The sequence below is a fragment of the Nematostella vectensis genome, chromosome 14, assembly GCF_932526225.1.
Source record: "Nematostella vectensis chromosome 14, jaNemVect1.1, whole genome shotgun sequence".
In the NCBI taxonomy this organism is placed as follows: domain Eukaryota; kingdom Metazoa; phylum Cnidaria; class Anthozoa; order Actiniaria; family Edwardsiidae; genus Nematostella; species Nematostella vectensis.
In genome coordinates this window covers 9,918,465-9,939,344 of record NC_064047.1, presented here as the reverse complement: position 1 = coordinate 9,939,344, position 20,880 = coordinate 9,918,465, and the positions used below count along the sequence as shown (strand labels likewise).

The 20,880-nt window shown below is 40.4% G+C and overlaps 3 protein-coding genes across 5 annotated transcripts; 1 reads left to right on the top strand and 2 right to left on the bottom strand.

The window, feature by feature from the left end:
* Window positions 1-368: 368 nt before the first annotated feature.
* On the bottom strand, window positions 369-7,376 carry LOC5510311 (myophilin). 3 transcript variants are annotated; one of them, XM_032379479.2, is made up of 6 exons: window positions 7,220-7,376; window positions 5,465-5,586; window positions 2,099-2,165; window positions 1,884-1,988; window positions 1,242-1,274; window positions 369-858 (listed from the first exon to the last, which is right to left on the bottom strand). In XM_032379479.2, exons 1-6 carry the CDS (start codon window positions 7,232-7,234, stop codon window positions 844-846), a joined length of 357 nt encoding a protein of 118 aa, XP_032235370.2. In that variant the 5' UTR covers window positions 7,235-7,376; the 3' UTR covers window positions 369-843. The 3 variants fall into 3 exon arrangements, with proteins under 3 accessions (XP_032235370.2, XP_048577955.1, XP_048577954.1); XM_048721998.1 differs by lacking the exons at window positions 5,465-5,586; window positions 7,220-7,376 and adding an exon at window positions 2,847-2,968; XM_048721997.1 differs by lacking the exons at window positions 5,465-5,586; window positions 7,220-7,376 and adding an exon at window positions 2,723-2,840.
* An 8,528-nt stretch (window positions 7,377-15,904) lies between these two features.
* On the top strand, window positions 15,905-17,750 carry LOC116617065 (multiple epidermal growth factor-like domains protein 11). The gene is made up of 3 exons (XM_032379464.2): window positions 15,905-16,021; window positions 16,505-16,751; window positions 17,279-17,750. The coding sequence occupies exons 2-3, from the start codon at window positions 16,505-16,507 to the stop codon at window positions 17,698-17,700; spliced, it is 669 nt and encodes a 222-aa protein (XP_032235355.1). The 5' UTR covers window positions 15,905-16,021; the 3' UTR covers window positions 17,701-17,750.
* Window positions 17,751-18,484: 734 nt separating this feature from the next.
* LOC5510316 (glutathione S-transferase) lies at window positions 18,485-19,540 on the bottom strand. Its single transcript, XM_001630739.3, has one exon. It carries the CDS (start codon window positions 19,430-19,432, stop codon window positions 18,725-18,727), a length of 708 nt encoding a protein of 235 aa, XP_001630789.2. The 5' UTR covers window positions 19,433-19,540; the 3' UTR covers window positions 18,485-18,724.
* Window positions 19,541-20,880: the final 1,340 nt, after the last annotated feature.

The window sequence follows — 20,880 nt, the reverse complement described above, 5'->3', positions numbered from 1 at the left end:
TGCCTCATCACTATGGGGAGGCTAGCCGGGATATTACGCGCTTTAATCCTTTACGCAAGCCAAACCTCCTGCCTCCAATCAAGAGAGACTGGCGACCAGAGAATAGCTGAGGTTCACAGGACAGTTCAAGTTATGTTTATTTACACTTGGAGTTGAATAACTGACTTTTTATTCATTATTTAACTAGCTTTGCTTTTCTTAAGCCGTGATTGTATCATGGACTGTTTCACTGATGACATTGTCGATGTTTTTTATCGTCAATACCTGATTGATAAAGTTAGCTTCCATCTTATACCAATAGCCAATATCTGCCAGTTTGTCTTTAATAATAGCTACAATTGTACACAATAAAAAAAACATACAACGTATTTTGTGGATATTTTTATTGCCCCAATGAATTCTTCATAGTACAAATGTAAAGGATAGTCCAGGTGACAGTGCTGAATAACGCATGCGAGTGCTCTTGCGAAAACAAACACAATCGAAGTGTTGAATCGTTCGAGTAAAAGTACGAAAAGATGACTTCAGTTGCTGTTTTCACTAACTGTACAGCATTAAAACCATACTGTACAAAAGATGACAGATTTGTGTGATAATGAGGGAGTCATAAAGAGAATTATAGCCTTATCTTTGGTCTAGTTTTCTTAGCATTCGCCAAAATGTGAAAGTTCGCCGGTAAAACGCCGCCATTTCAAAACAAAAAGGCTGGTTTAACCGCGCGATACTGGAACTAGTCTTGCGTTCTTCAGCACTGTCAGTCCAGGCTGTGTGGATGGTTTAGCCAAGTGCTTGGAACGTTCGGAATTTCGTGAGATAGGGCAAGCAACAAGGAACTGCATGGCATCAGAGCTTCTCCGTCTACAAATGATAAAAAAAAAATGATAATCAGTTGTAAATATTTTTTAAAGGTGGGTAGCTTTTTTCTTTGGGAAAATGAGCATGAGAGAAATATCAGGCCCGTACCCAGGGGATGCGAACGCACCCCCCCCCCACACACACAACGGCCGAAGGTCCACTTTCGGTTCTCAATAGAGTGTGCTATTTGTAGACAAAACTATAATGCATAAGCTAGATCACTCTGGTATGTAGTCAAATCCGACAATAAACGTCCCGTGGAGATACTGCAAAGGCATAATTTTTTTTTTTTCGCGGGTGGTCGGATTTTTATCAGAGAACTTAGGAAAAATTAGGTCCACTTTTTCAGATTTCGCAAAAAATCATGTGTCCGGGCCTGAACATACCTGATTTTTCAAATCATTTAGAGTAATAAGCACCTGTAAAGAATATAGAAACGTTAACACGTTTAAAGGGTAAGTGTAATATATATTGATCATTGAAAGTTTCCCCCGGCCCAGACTAAGGGTTGAAACTTTTTCATTCTTTCCATGTGGGATTCTGGTCAGCTTCCTCCTTCACCTTAAACGCGGGTTGTTGAACAAACCGAAGCTCAGCATTAGCCCGTATTTTTAATCCATTTACCCAGCTCGCTTTGTGACTCATATCACAATATTTTATCTACTGTTCAAATGCCATATAAATTTTAAAAAAATGGATGGCAATTTCGTTATATTCCACATGTTTTCGATTTTTCAAGCTCAAAGAAATAATTCTAAGCCCCGTGCAAACTGCGCTAGCACCTGCCAGCATTGCTGGCAAATTTTCGCTTGACTGACTATAGGACAAAGGAAATGTCAAAATAGGAAATGGACTTTCTGACATTTCCTTTGTCTTGTGGTCAGTCGAGCAAGAATTCGCCAGCAATGCTGACCGGTGTTGGCGCAGTTTAAACAGGGCTTTATTATACTCTTCAACCAAGCTGACTGTTAGCATATTGGGCGCGATCAATTCCCTTCTAAACGGAAGTCCTTGTCTTCCGGAGATACCTGATGCATGTTCTTCCCCTCGAACAAGTCGATTGTCACGAATTGATATTGCGATGCGACTCCTTTGGTCTGGACGAAATTACAAAAATTCTCGATATTCTCCATCTGAAATCAGTATAACAGTATTAGAAAAGGGACGAACTATTGCATGTTCATTGATTTCAGAGATAATTTTATAACCCCTCCCTTTCACGAAATTTTAATAAGTCACTCACCATCATAAAGTTCATCTTGGCGTTATTAATTTTCTTGATGGCCCCAGGCTGTATAGCATTTGCCAGTCTGTAACATGATAACATTAGATGATTTTTAGATGATTTTTTATGTTTCTCTGTTCCTGAGCGTGTTCTGACGCCACGGTTCCGCTCTTGACCATGTTCTGACTCGCATATGGCAGTAAAGTTAAGTACGGTTCCGCTCTTGAGCGTGTTCTGACACGCATATATATGGTAGTGACACTTTCAAAGTACGGTTCCGCTCTTGAGCGTGTTCTGACACGCATATATATGGTAGTGACACTTACTTGCAAAGTACTACTCCGCTCTTGAGCGTGTTCTGACACGCATATATATGGTAGTGACACTTACTTGCAAAGTACTACTCCGCTCTTGAGCGTGTTTTGACACGCATATATATTGTAGTGACACTTACTTGCAAAGTACGACTCCGCTCTTGAACGTGTTCTGACACGCATATGGTAGTGACACTTACTTGCAAAGTACTACTCCGCTCTTGAGCGTGTTCTGACACGCATATATATGGTAGTGACACTTACTTGCAAAGTACTACTCCGCTCTTGAGCGTGTTCTGACACGCATATATATGGTAGTGACACTTGCTTGCAAAGTACGACTCCGCTCTTGAGCGTGTTTTGACACGCATATATATGGTAGTGACACTTGCTTGCAAAGTACGACTCCGCTCTTGAGCGTGTTTTGACACGCATATATATGGTAGTGACACTTGCAAAGTACGACTCCGCTCTTGAGCGTGTTCTGACACGCATATATATGGTAGTGACACTTACATGCAAAGTACGACTCCGCTCTTGAGCGTGTTTTGACACGCATATATATGGTCGTGACACTTACTTGCAAAGTACTACTCCGCTCTTGAGCGTGTTCTGACACGCATATATATGGTAGTGACACTTACTTGCAAAGTACTACTCCGCTCTTGAGCGTGTTTTGACACGCATATATATTGTAGTGACACTTACTTGCAAAGTACGACTCCGCTCTTGAACGTGTTCTGACACGCATATATATTGTAGTGACACTTACTTGCAAAGTGCGACTCCGCTCTTGAACGTGTTCTGACACGCATATATATGGTAGTGACACTTACTTGCAAAGTACGACTCCGCTCTTGAGCGTGTTCTGACACGCATATATATGGTAGTGACACTTACTTGCAAAGTACGACTCCGCTCTTGAACGTGTTCTGACACGCATATATATGGTAGTGACACTTACTTGCAAAGTACTACTCCGCTCTTGAACGTGTTCTGACACGCATACATATGGTAGTGACACTTACTTGCAAAGTACGACTCCACTCTTGAGCGTGTTCTGACACGCATATGGTAGTGACACTTACTTGCAAAGTGCGACTCCGCTCTTGAACGTGTTCTGACACGCATATATATGGTAGTGAAACTTGCAAAGTACGACTCCGCTCTTGAGCGTGTTCTGACACGCATATATATGGTAGTGAAACTTGCAAAGTACTACTCCGCTCTTGAGCGTGTTCTGACACGCATATATATGGTAGTGACACTTACTTGCAAAGTACGACTCCACTCTTGAGCGTGTTCTGACACGCATATATATTGTAGTGAAACTTGCAAAGTACTACTCCGCTCTTGAGCGTGTTCTGACACGCATATATATGGTAGTGACACTTACTTGCAAAGTACGACTCCACTCTTGAGCGTGTTCTGACACGCATATATATTGTAGTGAAACTTGCAAAGTACTACTCCGCTCTTGAGCGCGTTCTGACACGCATATGGTAGTGACACTTACTTGCAAAGTACGACTCCGCTCTTGAGCGTGTTCTGACACGCATATATATGGTAGTGACACTTACTTGCAAAGTACTACTCCGCTCTTGAGCGTGTTCTGACACGCATATATATTGTAGTAAAACTTGCAAAGTACTACTCCGCTCTTGAGCGTGTTCTGACACGCATATATATTGTAGTGAAACTTGCAAAGTACGACTCCGCTCTTGAGCGTGTTCTGACACGCATATGGTAGTGACACTTACTTGCAAAGTACTACTCCGCTCTTGAGCGTGTTCTGACACGCATATATATGGTAGTGACACTTACTTGCAAAGTACTACTCCGCTCTTGAGCGTGTTCTGACACGCATATATCTGGTAGTGACACTTACTTGCAAAGTACTACTCCGCTCTTGAGCGTGTTCTGACATGCATATATATGGTAGTGACACTTATGCAAAGTACGACTCCACTCTTGAGCGCGTTCTGACACGCATATGGTAGTGACACTTACTTGCAAAGTACGACTCCGCTCTTGAGCGTGTTCTGACACGCATATATATGGTAGTGACACTTACTTGCAAAGTACTACTCCGCTCTTGAGCGTGTTCTGACACGCATATATATTGTAGTGAAACTTGCAAAGTACTACTCCGCTCTTGAGCGTGTTCTGACACGCATATATATGGTAGTGAAACTTGCAAAGTACTACTCCGCTCTTGAGCGTGTTCTGACACGCATATATATGGTAGTGACACTTACTTGCAAAGTACGACTCCACTCTTGAGCGTGTTCTGACACGCATATATATGGTCGTGACACTTACTTGCAAAGTACTACTCCGCTCTTGAGCGTGTTCTGACACGCATATATATGGTAGTGACACTTACTTGCGAAGTACGACTCCGCTCTTGAGTGTGTTCTGACACGCATATATATGGTAGTGACACTTACTTGCAAAGTACTACTCCGCTCTTGAGCGTGTTCTGACACGCATATATATGGTAGTGACACTTACTTGCAAAGTGCGACTCCGCTCTTGAGCGTGTTCTGACACGCATATATATGGTAGTGACACTTACTTGCAAAGTACGACTCCGCTCTTGAGCGTGTTCTGACACGCATATGGTAGTGACACTTACTTGCAAAGTACGACTCCACTCTTTAGCGTGTTCTGACACGCATATATATGGTCGTGACACTTACTTGCAAAGTACTACTCCGCTCTTGAGCGTGTTCTGACACGCATATATATGGTAGTGACACTTACTTGCAAAGTACGACTCCGCTCTTGAGCGTGTTCTGACACGCATATGGTAGTGACACTTACTTGCAAAGTACTACTCCGCTCTTGAGCGTGTTCTGACACGCATATGGTAGTGACACTTACTTGCAAAGTACGACCTCACTCTTGAGCGTGTTCTGACACGCATATATATGGTAGTGACACTTACTTGCAAAGTACGACTCCACTCTTGAGCGTGTTCTGACACGCATATGGTCGTGACACTTACTTGCAAAGTACTACTCCGCTCTTGAGCGTGTTCTGACACGCATATGGTAGTGACACTTACTTGCAAAGTACGACTCCGCTCTTGAGCGTGTTCTGGAAATCGTCCGCAGTATCTCCTCCGAAATTGCAACTAGTCTTCCCCTCAATCCACATCCTTACGACCTTAGCGCGATCCATTGGCCACTAAAAGACAATACCCATGATATTTCTTAAAATAGTTAGCCTAAGCTCCACCTACGTATTTATAACAAAATGCATACAAACTAAAATAAAACAATCAACTTTGTATGGAAAAAAAATAGTCGTTTTCAAGCGCTAGTATTGCTAATGATCGTCAAACCTAGGCAATTGTTCTATCACATAAATCGTTCTTTGTGTCGGTCAACGGGGGTGCTCGACAGTAAAATCAATTTTTAATCTAAGGGATAGCCGATAACCGATCAGTTGAATTGTGCTTTAAAATAAAATAAAAGACGTAAAATACGTTTCGAGCGGTTAGGCCACCATTTAGCGTGAAAGATAAGAGAATCGGAAAAAAATCCTCCTCCCCGGGCGTGAAAACCCCTAAAAGATAGCAAAATCGAAAATTTCCTAAAACTCCCCCTAAAAGATAGCAGTTGGTAAGAATTTTATACCCTAAAAGATAGGTCGATCACTTAGTATAGGATATACGAAGATGATAAAAACAGGGCTTTAGGACAACTTTACTTGAAAGTGATGTCTAATGCTAATGTTTGCTAGTGCCGAATAAACTACAATCCCTACTTCAAATGGATGTTTTTGTTGGTTTCGCTCCTACAGTGAGCTGCTGTCTCTACGCGTTTACGACCTTTCAGATGTCGCGCTATGTAACCGCCGCCTTGCAAATGAGTAACTCGACCCCCATCGGATCTTTGTTCTTCTTCTGAAATAGGAATAAGAAGTTTATTCGGCAAAAACAAGCATTAGACAAGACTTTGAGTAAAGTTGTTTACTCAAAGTGAGTAAAGTTGCCCTATAGTCCATGGTGATGGCACTAAAAGTGAAGATGGTACTATTTACGTGCCCCAAAACGGGTTCAATGCCCTATCCGAGTAGAGGGATTCAACCGTTCCAAACTCCAAATGAATAATAAATGAATTTACTGGTAATGGATTTCTTGGCAATATCTGTGTTCTAAAACTTTATGATTTGAACTAATATCTTAATGGTTATAAAAGAAGAGGAGTCTCCCACACAGATAATTAATAATATGTTCAGTATTTTCAGTAAACCGTAAACACCACCAAGGTTAAAAAGTTTTAGAGAACTTTTGAAAGGCTTCGTCAAAATATTAATAATGCATGAATTCTGACCCACTCCTTGACTTCGTGATTACCGCATGCAGCTTCGTTGAAATATCATTAAAAGGCTTGACTTTGCTTTTTGAAATTCCAAAAATAGAACAAATAGAAAAAATTGAACTCTTCCCATCAACAAATACATTTTTCACCTCTTTATTTTAGACTCTCAACCCGACTCTCTCGACAATCAAAACAATCCGAATGATGAAATTTGGTTAGGCCTTCTTGAGTGAGAAGGCTTTGTTTTGTATTTTGTATTTCAGTTTCGTGTATTTGGTGCTAGACTTACATCTATATCATATCTCGCGTCGTTTGAATACTCAAAACTATTAGATTACTTTATTAAAGTTCCTTTTGCAGTGGCTTTACTATCTCGACAGGCTAAATACGCTAATATTATTCCATTGAAAGCAGTCGTTTCTCTAGCTTATTTCAATGTTATCGATCGATTTAAAAAAGAATATCACAACATATCACCACAATTCAAAACCTACCGGCTTTTTCGACATGATAAACTTGCTTGTTTTAAGGTTTTCCTTGGATACTTGGGAAATAATAGCTTTATACGGACTCTGCTTGACGTAAAGCCAGAGACACAGTCGAATAAGCTCGAGTTGATGCCGATATTGAGATTGCGTTACGAATGAATAGATAATTGACACATGGCACGCCCCCATTCGCAATGCAAGAGAGGACTCAGACCCCTTCCCCTCGAGTTCTCTATAAAAAGGGCTTTTGGGCGACTGAAGGAAAAAGGCGCTGTCATTTCACGTTTACCAAAAGAGAGAATTAGCATTTTAATGGTCGAATTATTAAATAGCTATCTAACCTTGCTAGCTATGTTATCAAAAGAATGATCGCACCCCCCCCCCCCTAAAAAGGTAAAAAAAATTTTTTTGCTAGGACTAGCAACAAATCCAGACCCTGTTCGTGCGTAGTTGTTATATTCGTTTCCTCTGTTTTACCCTTTCTACTGTATGGGCCGTCACTTCTACCTCGGAAAAAAGTTATGTTTCTACCTTATTACACTTAATTTTCGCGTCACTTTAAGATTCGCGAAAATAAAGTGACGCGAAAATTAAGTGTCGCGAAAATTAGGATGCGCAAAAATTCAGTGAGTACACAAGAAGCCTTTGGGGGAATATTGGCCGTTTAATAAGCTTTATGGAAACACCTTGTCTATATAGTCATCTAATGTACATATAGTAACGTAAAGGGGTTGAGTTGGACTTGTATTTATTGATTTTTATGAAACTAAATTTAGCCCATGCATCTTTTTGTTACATATTGTTTCAGTTTTGATTATTACAACACATTTTAATTCCACTTTTTTTTCTGCTTGATTTTTTTATCCCCAAATCGCGAAATCGCGAAAATAAATTGATCTGCTTTTACAAAAATAGGAAAATCGCGAAATATCGCCATCTCAAAATCGCGAAATTTGACGCCGCGAAAATCAAGTGTAATAAGGTACAATATTCTTTAAAAAAAAAACCCGTTGAATTCCCTTGGAGCGCTGAAAGCATTTTTTATAGATTGAGTCATCAGTTACCCTTCTGCGTGCAAAGTAAACAAGCGACACAGAAAGCTCTGCGCAGGAGAGTAGCCATCAGCTGAACTTTCACGAAAACGGAAGATAATGCATACCCGAAGTAGTTGGCTTAGGTAGGGGTACTGTAATCCAGGTCCGTACCTAGGATTTTTCTTGGGGACGTACGGAATCCGATAAAGTTGACCTAATATTTCCGGGGGGGGGGGGGGATTTTCTTGATAAAAATCTGACCATGCCTAATAACAATGTTTAAAATACTAAACGATATCACGCCCGACTACCTTCGGACAATATCTGAATATAAACAGTCTAAATACGCCATAAGGGATATGAATAATAAGCTGGCTATTCCAAATTCACGTACCAATTTCGGTTAACAATCCTTCTGTTATAAGGGGGCAAAACTCTGGTATAAGCTACCGCAATACGGCTGACGACCTCCATTCCCACTTTCAAGAAGACAGTAAAAGACCACTTTCTTTGCTTGTCAGATCCACAACGACAAACATGAAAAACAGTATTATATATAATATCTATACTTTTATTTATGTATGAACTGATGTTTAATAATCGTCCCGTAGATTTACAGACTAATTTCAGACTATTTACAGACTATTTCCAGGGTTCTCTGGGCACATTAACAGACTATTTCCAGGGTTCTCTGGGCACATTAACAGACTATTTCCAGGGTTCTCTGGGCACATTAACAGACTATTTCCAGGGTTCTCTGGGCACATTAACAGACTATTTCCAGGGTTCTCTGGGCACATTAACAGACTATTTACAGGGTTCTCTGGGCACATTAACAGACTATTTACAGGGTTCTCTGGGCACATTAACAGACTATTTACAGGGTTCTCTGGGCACATTGACAGACTATTTACAGGGTTCTCTGGGCACATTAACAGACTATTTCCAGGGTTCTCTGGGCACATTAACAGACTATTTCCAGGGTTCTCTGGGCACATTAACAGACTATTTCCAGGGTTCTCTGGGCACATTAACAGACTATTTCCAGGGTTCTCTGGGCACATTAACAGACTATTCCCAGGGTTCTCTGGGCACATTAACAGACTATTTCCAGGGTTCTCTGGGCACATTAACAGACTATTTCCAGGGTTCTCTGGGCACATTAACAGACTATTTACAGGGTTCTCTGGGCACATTAACAGACTATTTCCAGGGTTCTCTGGGCACATTAACAGACTATTTACAGGGTTCTCTGGGCACATTAACAGACTATTTACAGGGTTCTCTGGGCACATTAACAGACTATTTACAGGGTTCTCTGGGCACATTAACAGACTATTTACAGGGTTCTCTGGGCACATTAACAGACTATTTACAGGGTTCTCTGGGCACATTAACAGACTATTTCCAGGGTTCTCTGGGCACATTAACAGACTATTTTCAGGGTTCTCTGGGCACATTAACAGACTATTTCCAGGTTAGCTGTAGGTGCAACGCATAGATTTCCAGACTATTTACAGGCTATTTCCAGGGTTCTCTTGGTCCCTTTCTGCGTATTTACAGACTATTTCCAGTTTTTTTTTTTCAGACTATTTCCAGGCTTGCCGTGATTGTGAGAAGACTCTCTAACCAATTTACAGACTATTTACAGACAAATTTGACATTTCCAGGGTTTGGTGCATTTAGTCTGTAAATCGGATTTACAGTCTATTTCCAGTGTATTTACAGACTATTCCCATACACTGGATAGGACAAGATTTTTCCAAACATGAAAGGGGTAGATAATATCATTATGAGTTTAATAGAGAGGTGTTCTCGAACAACCATCATTTGCTTCACCTTCATAGAAACTTGAATCTCCCTAACCCTCCCCTAAAAAGAAATAAAGATTTAAAAAACGAGAAAAGAAAAAAGAAATCAAGAAAAAAATCGAGAAAAGAAATCAAACCCTTCAAAATATCGGACATCCCATCCAAATAAACGAGTAATAACAACCCCACCGCTAACACCACCATCATTGCCCCCTGGGGCTGCATTGGTTCGTTCTTTTCACTACTGGTCGCAACCATAGATTTCCGCTCGCATTGAGATGTGGCTATGCCAACTCAGCGGCAGAATCCGCACATATCTTGCGCTTATTCCGGCTCCAAAAGGATGAACTTCCACAGTGTCACGATCGTTATTTGCCTGAAATTTCTAAAATGAAATAACAATAGTTGGTATTTTTCAAAGTTGGAAAAGAGTAACCTGATATTAACAGTAGTATTGACTACCAACCAGAAAAAGTAATGATAATGATGACAATCAACATTATCAAAAGTGAGTATTAATTAGGATGTAATCAGATATAAAGTTCATACCTTAACTATCCCATCCTCTATGTATTCACTCCATTGTTCATTCAATGTGCGCCTGTAGACAAACTCGAACTCCTTCACCCATTGATTATGGTTAGCGCGTCCTTGTGTTGCGACCTATATATTTTATACACGCAAAAGTTATAAGTATATAATTTAGAAAGGCCCCTCTTCAGGAACTCCTAGATCCGCCCCTGGGGTAATAAGGTGATGCATTCTAAGGTGATGTACCCTATGTGCTGTAAGGAGATGTACTCTATCTGCTGTAAGGTGATGTACTCTATGTGCTGTAAGGTGATGTACTCTATGCGCTGTAAGAAGATGTACTCTATGTGCTGTAAGTTGATGTACTCTATGTGGTGTAAGGTGATGTACTCTATGTGCTGTAAGGTGATGTACCCTATGTGCTGTAAGGTGATGTACTCTATATGCTGTAAGGTGATGTACTCTATATGCTGTAAGGTGATGTACTCTATGTGCTGTAAAGTTATGTACTCTATGTGCTGTAAGGTGATGTACTCTATATGCTGTAAGGTGATGCACTCTATGTGCTGTAAAGTGATGTACTCTATGTGCTGTAAAGTGATGTACTCTATGTGCTGTAAGGTGATGTACTCTATGTGCTGTAAAGGTGATGTACTCTATGTGCTGTAAGGAGAAGTACTCTATGTGCTGTAAGGTGATGTACTCTATGTGCTGTAAGGTGATGTACTCTATGTGCTGTAAGGTAATGTACTCTATGTGCTTTAAGGTGATGTACTCTATGTGCTGTAAGGTGATGTACTCTATGTGCTGTAAGGTAATGTACTCTATGTGCTGTAAGGCGATGTACTCTATGTGCTGTAAGGTAATGTACTCTATGTTCTGTAAGGTGATGTACTCTATGTGCTGTAAGGTGATGTACTCTATGTGCTGTAAGGAGAAGTACTCTATGTGCTGTAAGGTAATGTACTCTATATGCTGTAAGGTGATGTACTCTATGTGCTGTAAAGGTAATGTACTCTATGTTCTGTAAAGGTGATGTACTCTATGTGCTGTAAGGAGAAGTACTCTATGTGCTGTAAAGTGATGTACTCTATGTGCTGTAAGGTGATGTACTCTATGTGCTGTAAGGTGATGTACTCTATGTGCTGTAAGGCGATGTACTCTATGTGCTGTAAGGTGATGTACTCTATGTGCTGTAAAGTGATGTACTCTATGTGCTGTAAGGCGATGTACTCTATGTGCTGCAAGGCGATGTACTCTATGTGCTGTAAGGCGATGTACTCTATGTGCTGTTAGGTGATGTACTCTATGTGCTGTAAGGTGATGTACTCTATGTGCTGTAAAGTGATGTACTCTATGTGCTGTAAGGAGATGTACTCTATGTGCTGTAAGGAGATGTACTCTATGTACTGTAAGGTGATGTACTCTATGTGCTGTAAGGTAATGTACTCTATATGCTGTAAGGTGATGTACTCTATGTGCTGTAAGGTGATGTACTCTATGTGCTGTAAAGTGATGTACTCTATCTGCTGTAAGTTGATGTACTCTGTGCTGTAAGGAGATGTACCCAATGTGCTGTAAGGTCATGTACTGTATGTGCTGTAAGTGAGGTAAGGGCGAGTTTGGTTATGGTTATGTTTAAATTTACCATTGTTAGTAGCACAATGCGGCCAATGTCCACCTCTAGATATTCCCCTATGACATTGTAACCCGCGCACCATGAGCCGGCGCCCAGGGTTTTGTGAAGTCTTGCGTTCCATGGTGCATAGTATGTCGCGTGTTTCCAGTACGATGAAGCGGTAACTGCAGAGTTGGGGATCTCGCCTGACTGTAAGCCAAGAGGTCTTGGAGTACTGCACGCTAATTTGAAGAAAAACACAAGAAAGAGATGTAGGGAAAAATTTCAGTTTAGCACTTTTTGTTATTATTGTCTATAATAGTATTATTTAAAGATGTAAATTTAGTTTGATCGGAAAGGTTAGGGTGCTTAAATTAATAATCTGTTGTAATCATAGGCAAACAAACTCCCATACTGGCTTCCGTCCTTGAACTCTTTTCATTCGCTGATGGTTATAGATGGTTTCTAATCACTCCAGCTCATCGCAATGAAATTATTAAAGTCTTATAACCAATCAAAGGGGACACAATGTAAATAAAATTATGGCAGTCCAATCACGGCCTGGGATTGTCACAAGAGACCACAGAATGCCATACGATACATAAGGTAGGCACTAATATCTTAATATCTTGTGAGCCTACCTTTGGTACAAATAGGAGTTGTGGAAGGCGTCCTGAAATCTGGAATGCATGTTGAATCAGCGGGACAAGGATTTGACGCGCATGCGCTCTGTAAATAAATCACACGTCATAACTACAAGGGCCGTCATCAAAATTCAATAGCGGCCTTGAAGCGTGTTTTACAAAGTTCCAGGGAAGAACTAGGCTACCTACTGGGCAAGGTCACGTCGGCACCTGGCGCGTACCCAGGATTGGCTAAGGGGCATCCGCAGTCATAGGCATCATATGCATGTCAATCAATGGCTGACGTTTTTCTAAATGGTCTAAAAGAGCCTGGGGCGAGCGCTCGGGAGACCTGTGATATTCTAAAACGTTAGGGACTAGGCTCCATTTCCAAGATTTGGCTGCCCTTAAAATCGTTGTAAACACGAATTCCTGCAAGTTTACGTGGAAATTATCGACTTACAAAGTAAAAAAGTAAAAAAGCGAAAAAACGATTGAAGCGGGCTGCCAAATATGGTATGTAATGCCTAATAAGGAAATGACCGAGCGAGCTAGAAAAACGACAGTTTTTAAAACAAGATTGACTGATATGGAAAAAAGGATAGAATATGACGATCTTTTAATAAGAAATAGCTCATTTTTTTGGCGGCCAGGGGGAGGTTCACACGCACACTATGCACCCCCCTCCGCATGAATACGCGCCTTAATAAAACCCTCATGGGTGGACACGTGCGCGAGGATGTCTAGAAACCTCAGCTGAGTATAACGTGGTTGACACCCAGGTAGTACCCAGGCGAACTCATTCTAAATGCTAGGTGCGCGCCCGGGTACGTGGCAAATACTGCTAGCACGTGACTACGGAACACAAGGATCGGGCGAATAGGGAAAAAATGATGACAATGGAGCAAGCGTTAAGACTGAAGGCAAGGAGTCAACTCAGGAACAGGGAATCGAACCTGAAAGCACAGGCACTAAAGAGCGAGGCTTTTTTAACCGTGCCACCCTGAAGAAATTCTAAGGTTTTATTCAGGGATTGGATCCAGGATTTCTAGAAGGGAGAAGAGATAAGGGTTAAGGGTTTTGCATTATATAAAACATATGGTGTGAGGTGAATCTGTGAATCCCATTCCTCTAAGATTTTGGAAGATGAGGGGTTCTTACCAGAGCCTGACAGTACTCGAAACCTTCCCTCGTCTCTAGTCTTGACCCGCTGCTTGTCTCAGCAAAGTTCAACTCGCACTCTCTATTTCCGCTTAGATCTATCGGTCCGATGTTGTACGACAGGCATGCTATCTCGTTAAAGCAATTAATCTCGCAGACGTTTGGGGTCGACGAGGTGAATTTTCGAATGCTTGATCCATTCAGGTATTTGTCTTCGACGCAGTCGAGAAATTGCATGGACCGACAAATTCCATTTGCTGTAAGAGGGAATTAGGGAATGCTAGTATAAGAGAATTCGCATAGCCATCTCTGAAGCATATACATGAAAGGAAAATGTAAAAGAATTTATAAGTTTGGCTAGTTTGAATTGCTTTCATATAGGAAGAATAAAGATAAAAGAAGAAAAGGAAGCGAGAAAGGAAAAAATGAAATAAAGAAAGAATTAAGGAAAGGGTAAGAAAAACGTAGAAATCGATAAAAAGAAATCGAAAAAGAAATTGGAATTCAAAGGTGTGAAAAGATAATTGAAAAATACAGTCCTTAAATTACTTTATTGTTCCCTAAACATCTCCAGCTTATTTTTGAAATTTTTGGCACTGTATGTTATAATAAAAAGTAAAGAAGTCTCATCGGTGGTTTGTAATGTAGGCCTAGATACGGATGGCGAATGTGAAATGAGTTGAATAAACATCCCACACATATTCCTACTTTAACACGACCAATTTAAGTAATATCACTTACCAAGAAACCAGATGCATGCATACGTGGCCGTGAAAACAAACAAAGCTTTGGACCACCTCATATTCTTGAGATTGTGATTGATAGTTTTAAGTAGATTCAAGAGGTAGCTAAAATCTTGTGTGGGACGGTAGGTTCACCTGTGATGAAATGCGAGCATTGCCAAAAGCTATGGAAGCAGAGTCAATTGATTTTTCTTTAATAATTGATTCCTATCAATGAAGAAAAGTCAGTTTCGGACCTATCGAACACAGTGGGAACAATGCGCTAAATTAATAGAATTGACGACAAATCAACACTTAGAGAGAGACCGCTATTAGGCCTGACAAATTTACACTCAGTGAATGCTTCTATTAGACCGCTTTGTATTGTGGTTTCTAATATTTTACGATAAATCTTTGGTATATTTTTATAAGGTGGTATTACCACTTAGATATTCAAGAAGTAGCTTCTTTCTCAAATAAATTGTCAAATTCAAGCTATAACAAGGTAAGGCCTAAATATGACTCATTAAAGAAAGAAGCGCGGAAAGTACTTAATCCACCTACCAAAGAAATCGTTTACACCAACTACAACTTACGAACTGTCTCTTGCTATCGAGCTCTTATTTTTTGAAAGCACGATGGCTGAGGTTTACTAGGGCTGAAAATTTCTCGTCCTCTTACACGCCACAGGGTTCCTATAGTTTGAAAAAACAAAAAATTAAATTCCAAATAACCCCATAATACCCTGCTAACAGAACTTTCTTCCTGTTTGTTTTTATCTATTCACTTATGCGTGTCGTGTCTCTGTTCTCTAACAGATAAGTAAATTAATAGAAATTGGGCCGTATACCAGCGTCTGTTTATAGCCAAGCGTCAAATGTTCACATGTCGGGCTGAAAGGGAATAATTGAGAAAATCTTCGTGTGTAATTTGCCTTATATATAGAACAATAAAAAAGAGGTATTTGCAAAAGAAGCGATTTCAGTTATTTCTTGCTAAGTAGTGCCTCCTACCGCCTCGTTCTTTAATTATTAAACTGAACCTTCTCTGTAAAACGTGTTTTAGTAAAATCTTTACTTGACAGATGATATGTTATTAAATGCGGTGCCATGATTTTGCTACTTCAAATAAATCCACATGTGGACTATTGCTTTACATTTTCATTAACCGTTTAAGTACATAGAGCGCTTTAGTATTCTGCTACCCCAATATATAGTAGACTTAGCCCAGCTTGCCGGATAACTGGAGTCAATCGAAGTTGTGCTATCTTAGTCAAATCAGACAAAACAATTTTTGTTTTAAACCAAGGTAAGAACTTTCACGTTGACTCTATATAGATAATGCTTTGCTTTTCAGATGTTTTGAAATGTTTCATAAGTTTACTTGGTTGTTCCATTATTTCTAGGGGTTCTTTCCACGAGGAGTCGTCCCATTTATTTTTTTAATTCATTTGCCTTAATTCTAAAGATTTGTCCTTTTTAAGACACTGATTTTTGGCGGCCTAGAAAGGGAGGGAGGATCATGTCTGGCAAACTCACTATTAAACGGTAAAAAAAGTTTTTTTTTCAGCGAGCACTTGTATATACCTTTATACCTTTTAAGTCCTGACAGAGGGATTCCTAGTTTAATGACGTACTGTGGCATAAAAATACAAGAAAATAAACATAAATGAAATAACTTCGCGAATAAAGCCGTATGTATAATGATTAGTATCCCATGAATCAAAATACCCAAATAGTCGTGCTCGTTAAACCAGTTCATCTTGTATCCCTTTATCTTATGTATTCACAGATGACGGCCAGGACTCAAAAAGTGGTTGCAGTCGCCCTAATCCTTGCCGCACTCCCCCTGTCTCAGGCTTGGTGGGGGTTATTTGAGTGCGACCCTGATGTTGAAGGAGGGGGGTGCAGTGTTTTCTGTCCTTGTGAGGATGGCATGACGTGTGAGGCTGGTGTTCATCGATGCCGCAGACCGGGAGGGGTGGGGAATTCTTGTCACGCTACAAAACCTTGTCGCGCGGGACTATCATGTGAAGCTGGTAAGCTTACGATTCGTGTTCCTGTCAACCGCTCTCTTGTCGAGTCCTTGCAAAATACCATGTGCGAAATGTCACACTTATTTTCATCGGCTAATTTTGGGAAAACTATTGCGGTATTATATTTTTCCAATTAGGTAAAGGAAGTATAATAACAATTATTATTATATAATCGATAATTACAATAATGATAAAGATCATGGTGATTATGACTATGGTGAAGATGTTGGTGAAATGATGATGATGGTGATGAAGATGGCAAGCTGATATGACTATTACTGGTGATGATAACATTGATGTGTTGATGTTATGTGTTTTTTATGTTGATCGAGTATTGTCTGTGATGATGTTTATATTGAGATACGATATTGTTATTCAATTAATAAAGACGATATTGATAATAAAACTACGAATGTTGCTGTTACTCTAGGACATCATATGTAAATATCAGAATGATATCTAAGAATCATACTTAAATGATTGTGTTATACGGAGTAACAGAAATAACAAAATATCTAAATTTGCTATAGGCAGCCATGTATGTCGCGCGCCTGGCGTGACAGGAGATCCATGTCACGCAACACGCCCCTGTGGCTCAGGATTCTTCTGCCAGTCACTCGTTCAGAAATGCCAACGTTACGCCCGCCTAAACGAGGCCTGTTACCCAGAATCCTTAGAGCACCTCGGAAGCCGCTGCGACAAAGACAACGGACACTGGTGTGACCCCGTGACGCGGACTTGCGTGACAGCCTCAGAAGAAGGGGGGCCTTGTGGAAATATGGGAGGAAGGGAGGATGAAGGAAGATGTGAAAGTGATTTAAAATGCGAATGTGATGATTCTTGTAATTTAGAAGAAACTTTGAAATGTGCAAAGGGTCAAGATCACAAAACAACGCTGCAGCAATGGGTGAAATCGGGAAACTACTTCTGCTGCACATGCGCAGAAAACTAGGCATCATGTGACCTATGCTTTAAATTTATAAATAAAGAAAGCGAAGTTAATGCGATGTCATTTTTTGTCTATAGTTCTGATGGGATTTGAACCCATTTTTTTCTAGTCCCCATGCCTTCCTAGGCTGCGCAACAACTATCATATGACGTCACTTTTGATTTCTCAAGAGCGTCAGTGATCTTAAATCCGAATGACTAGATGACTTGATGCATGATATTTTTTCTGGTCCACCAATTTTGACTCAAAAGTCGAATGGTCGGCCCCTAAGAACGTCTAATTTTGAGGCTGGGCCGTTCTTATTTTGGGAGCATTTTAAGGCTGAAAGTGTTCTTAACGATTCTTAAATTTCAGTGCTTATAAAATATAGTACCCAATGAATTATTAGGAAGGAGAATTACACAAGTGATCAATAGCAATAATATTTGAGGTTGTTATTGATGAACACAATTTGACACTGCATTTTAGAACACATTAGTCTAATAAAGTAATATTTTGCTGCTATCTGAGCCTCGGCATGTTCTAAAATTTTGTGAAATCTCAGACTGGACGTTCTTATAAGAAAGTTCTTATAAAAAAGGGTGTATAGCTATTCTCCCTCGCAGCCTGATCTCGACTCGCCACGCTAGAAGACGGCGCTTGAGCCCTAGTAAACCGTGACACTGGTTATATTATGAATATTGAAGCACCAAAATATATCAAGGCATTTCACGCCTTATCATAGAATGGAACCGTTTTCTTTGTAAAATGGATAAAGTTTAATGAAGATTCAAGGAGAATGTACAAGTGGAGTATAAATCTTTATTTGCTTAGATCGTAATTAAATATGCTTAGATTTATAAAATCGTAAAAAAGCTTAAATCGCCTGCTTTAATCGTTAACTACAAATCGATCTACTTGTTCAATCTTGTTGTGGTTTACCTTTCTGTAAATGTTTACAACTAGAAAATGACTGCGAAGTCTTCCGCCTAAATTGCAGGTAATTTTTTTACTCCTACCAAGGAGTCCATTCCATTCCTGTAGTTAGCTAAAAGATCGGGCCTGTGTGGGTGAACTTTGGGCGCTTTTCAGAAAAATACCATTTCTTGATGTTTGGCCGTTCTCTGATGGCCTTGTGAAACTTTTCTAAGTGCTCTGTATTCTCTTTCTCGAAAACCTCTGGGCATTCGAACATGTTTCCATCGATGAAATGAAAGATGCAAAAATCAACCCAACATATTTGTTTACCCACAAATACTAGTTCGCCATTCTTTTCATAGTTTTCTTTCAAGGCATTCTCGAAGAAAGCCAGCCACTTTGGAAGTCGTTTGCTCTTGTAATATTCAATGAAAGGCTGTGTTTCTTCTTTCTGTGCGTCATAGGAGGCATTGTAATCGATGGCATGCCATGCTCTGCAACCATCTTCCACAACATCAACAACGCCGGCCATCAAAACTTCAGCTTGCAAGCGGTCTTCTTCGGTCTTAGGGTAAAGTCTTCCCCCGTCTAGCTTTTTCCCCAAATAGCGGCAGATTACAGGGGTTTGACTAATGGAGATATCCCCGTGCTCAATCGCAGGAAAAGCGAAATGCTTCTTGCCCCTTCCGTACCCCATTTTAGCCGCCTCTTCAAAGGTCTTATCGGCGAACACATCTTCATAGACTGTTTGCGTTTCGTGGAATAAAAGTCTCACAAATTCACCTCTTCCAGACATTCTTGGCCAGTAAAACAGTCGAAACTCTGGGTTAGCCGCCATTTGTAAGATATTCGGAGCAAGAAAAGATAGCGTAAAGTGGATTATTTAGTATCTTAGTCGTACAAACTAATAAGCTTGCATGCGTGACTTCATTGATATACATGTGTTACAGCCTTTTCTGCACAGGTATCCCATGATAATGATGATCTTTGGATGTAAAGGTTTGAACGACCTGAAAGTGTACTCTGTTTTATTGACATTTTTACAGGCTTTGAAAATAGAAGCAGTCAGGAATTTTGCTTTAGTAACCTGATACAAAAAATACCTATTATATATCTCCGCTTTCAGATCGCACGGTCAATTCATCCTTATTTTGGACTTTAGAAGCACACATTGGCACCAGTCGGGCCAAGACGGGACGCTAGCACAATCTATTACCCGTGCATTTCGGCAACCATGGACAGCTGTTTCGTCCTTATTAGGACTCGTCAGCATGGCATAGCCGGTTTGCCTCAGTTAAACTTCATCGGCAAAAAAACTGCAGGGCGACTTCGACTCGAACGAAGTGCTTTAAACCACAGCTCAGATCCATGTGGGATCTAGAGCTGCGACCGGGCTAGCGTGATGCCAATTGTGCGGATCACGCATGCGACCTTTGCTAGTCTAAAACTCCGTCGGATAGCCAAACTATCCTTGCGAGTATGTGTTGTATTATGTATGATTGCGTGACGTTGTATGACGTCACGGTTTTGAGATAATAAAGACACTTAGCACTTGACCGTCGTGTACAATATGGTGGCAGCCCTGAGGACCCGCTAAAAATCAGTTTTTAGCAGCCTAATATCCAAGTGAACAAGTCAGCGTTTTATCAACAGCTGAGTTGATTTATTCAAAGAGTATTTTCAGTTAATAAGCTTACAAAGACAAGCTTACCGTTGTCAGAAATAAACTACGACAAGCCGGCAGATTCATCATAAATTCCAACCCTAGAAGCGAGGAATTCCATCCCAAAAACAAGTATTTATGGACTCTTGCCGTAGTTAGACAGAACTCTAATTATTGTAGTGAGTTAGAGTAGATAAAAGTACCGATTTCCGTAGTTTAGCGCCGTTTTTAGAGACTCGGCTTTGAAAAGTTTTCATTCACGAAAATAAAACGTGCCATCGACGTTTTTGACCGCGCGCGGCCTGGGACCGTAACACAGGTACACCGCGCACGCTAGAATTTTCTAGTACGATATCTTTCGCGATTTCGCGACGTTTTTTCGCGCATATTTTTTCAGATATTTTTTAAGCGCTATTTACTTCTTAAAATTATCACTCTGTCTTTGTTATTGTGCGAATTTATGTACAGTAATGGCTACATATCAGATCCCAGCCCCACCCCCAATGTCGTTACAGGGAGACGTAGTGGAGAACTGGCGGGACTTCGAATCCTCATGGGACTATTATACCATTGCTACCGATCTAAGGTCGAAATTGACATCCCCTCCAGGCAAGGAAATAGTA

Bases quoted from the DNA above. Each gene is read 5' to 3' on its own strand.
- LOC5510311 (XM_032379479.2), bottom strand. The intron at 2,166-5,464 runs GTAAGTGTCACT...ATCATGTTACAG, and splicing joins AGCGGAGTCGTACTTTGCAA to ACTGGCAAATGCTATACAGC. The intron at 1,989-2,098 runs GTGAGTGACTTA...TACTGATTTCAG, and splicing joins CCAAGATGAACTTTATGATG to ATGGAGAATATCGAGAATTT.
- LOC116617065 (XM_032379464.2), top strand. From the start codon at position 16,505: ATGACGGCCAGGACTCAAAAAGTGGTTGCAGTCGCCCTAATCCTTGCC. The intron at 16,752-17,278 runs GTAAGCTTACGA...AATTTGCTATAG, and splicing joins GGGACTATCATGTGAAGCTG to GCAGCCATGTATGTCGCGCG.
- LOC5510316 (XM_001630739.3), bottom strand. From the start codon at position 19,432: ATGGCGGCTAACCCAGAGTTTCGACTGTTTTACTGGCCAAGAATGTCT.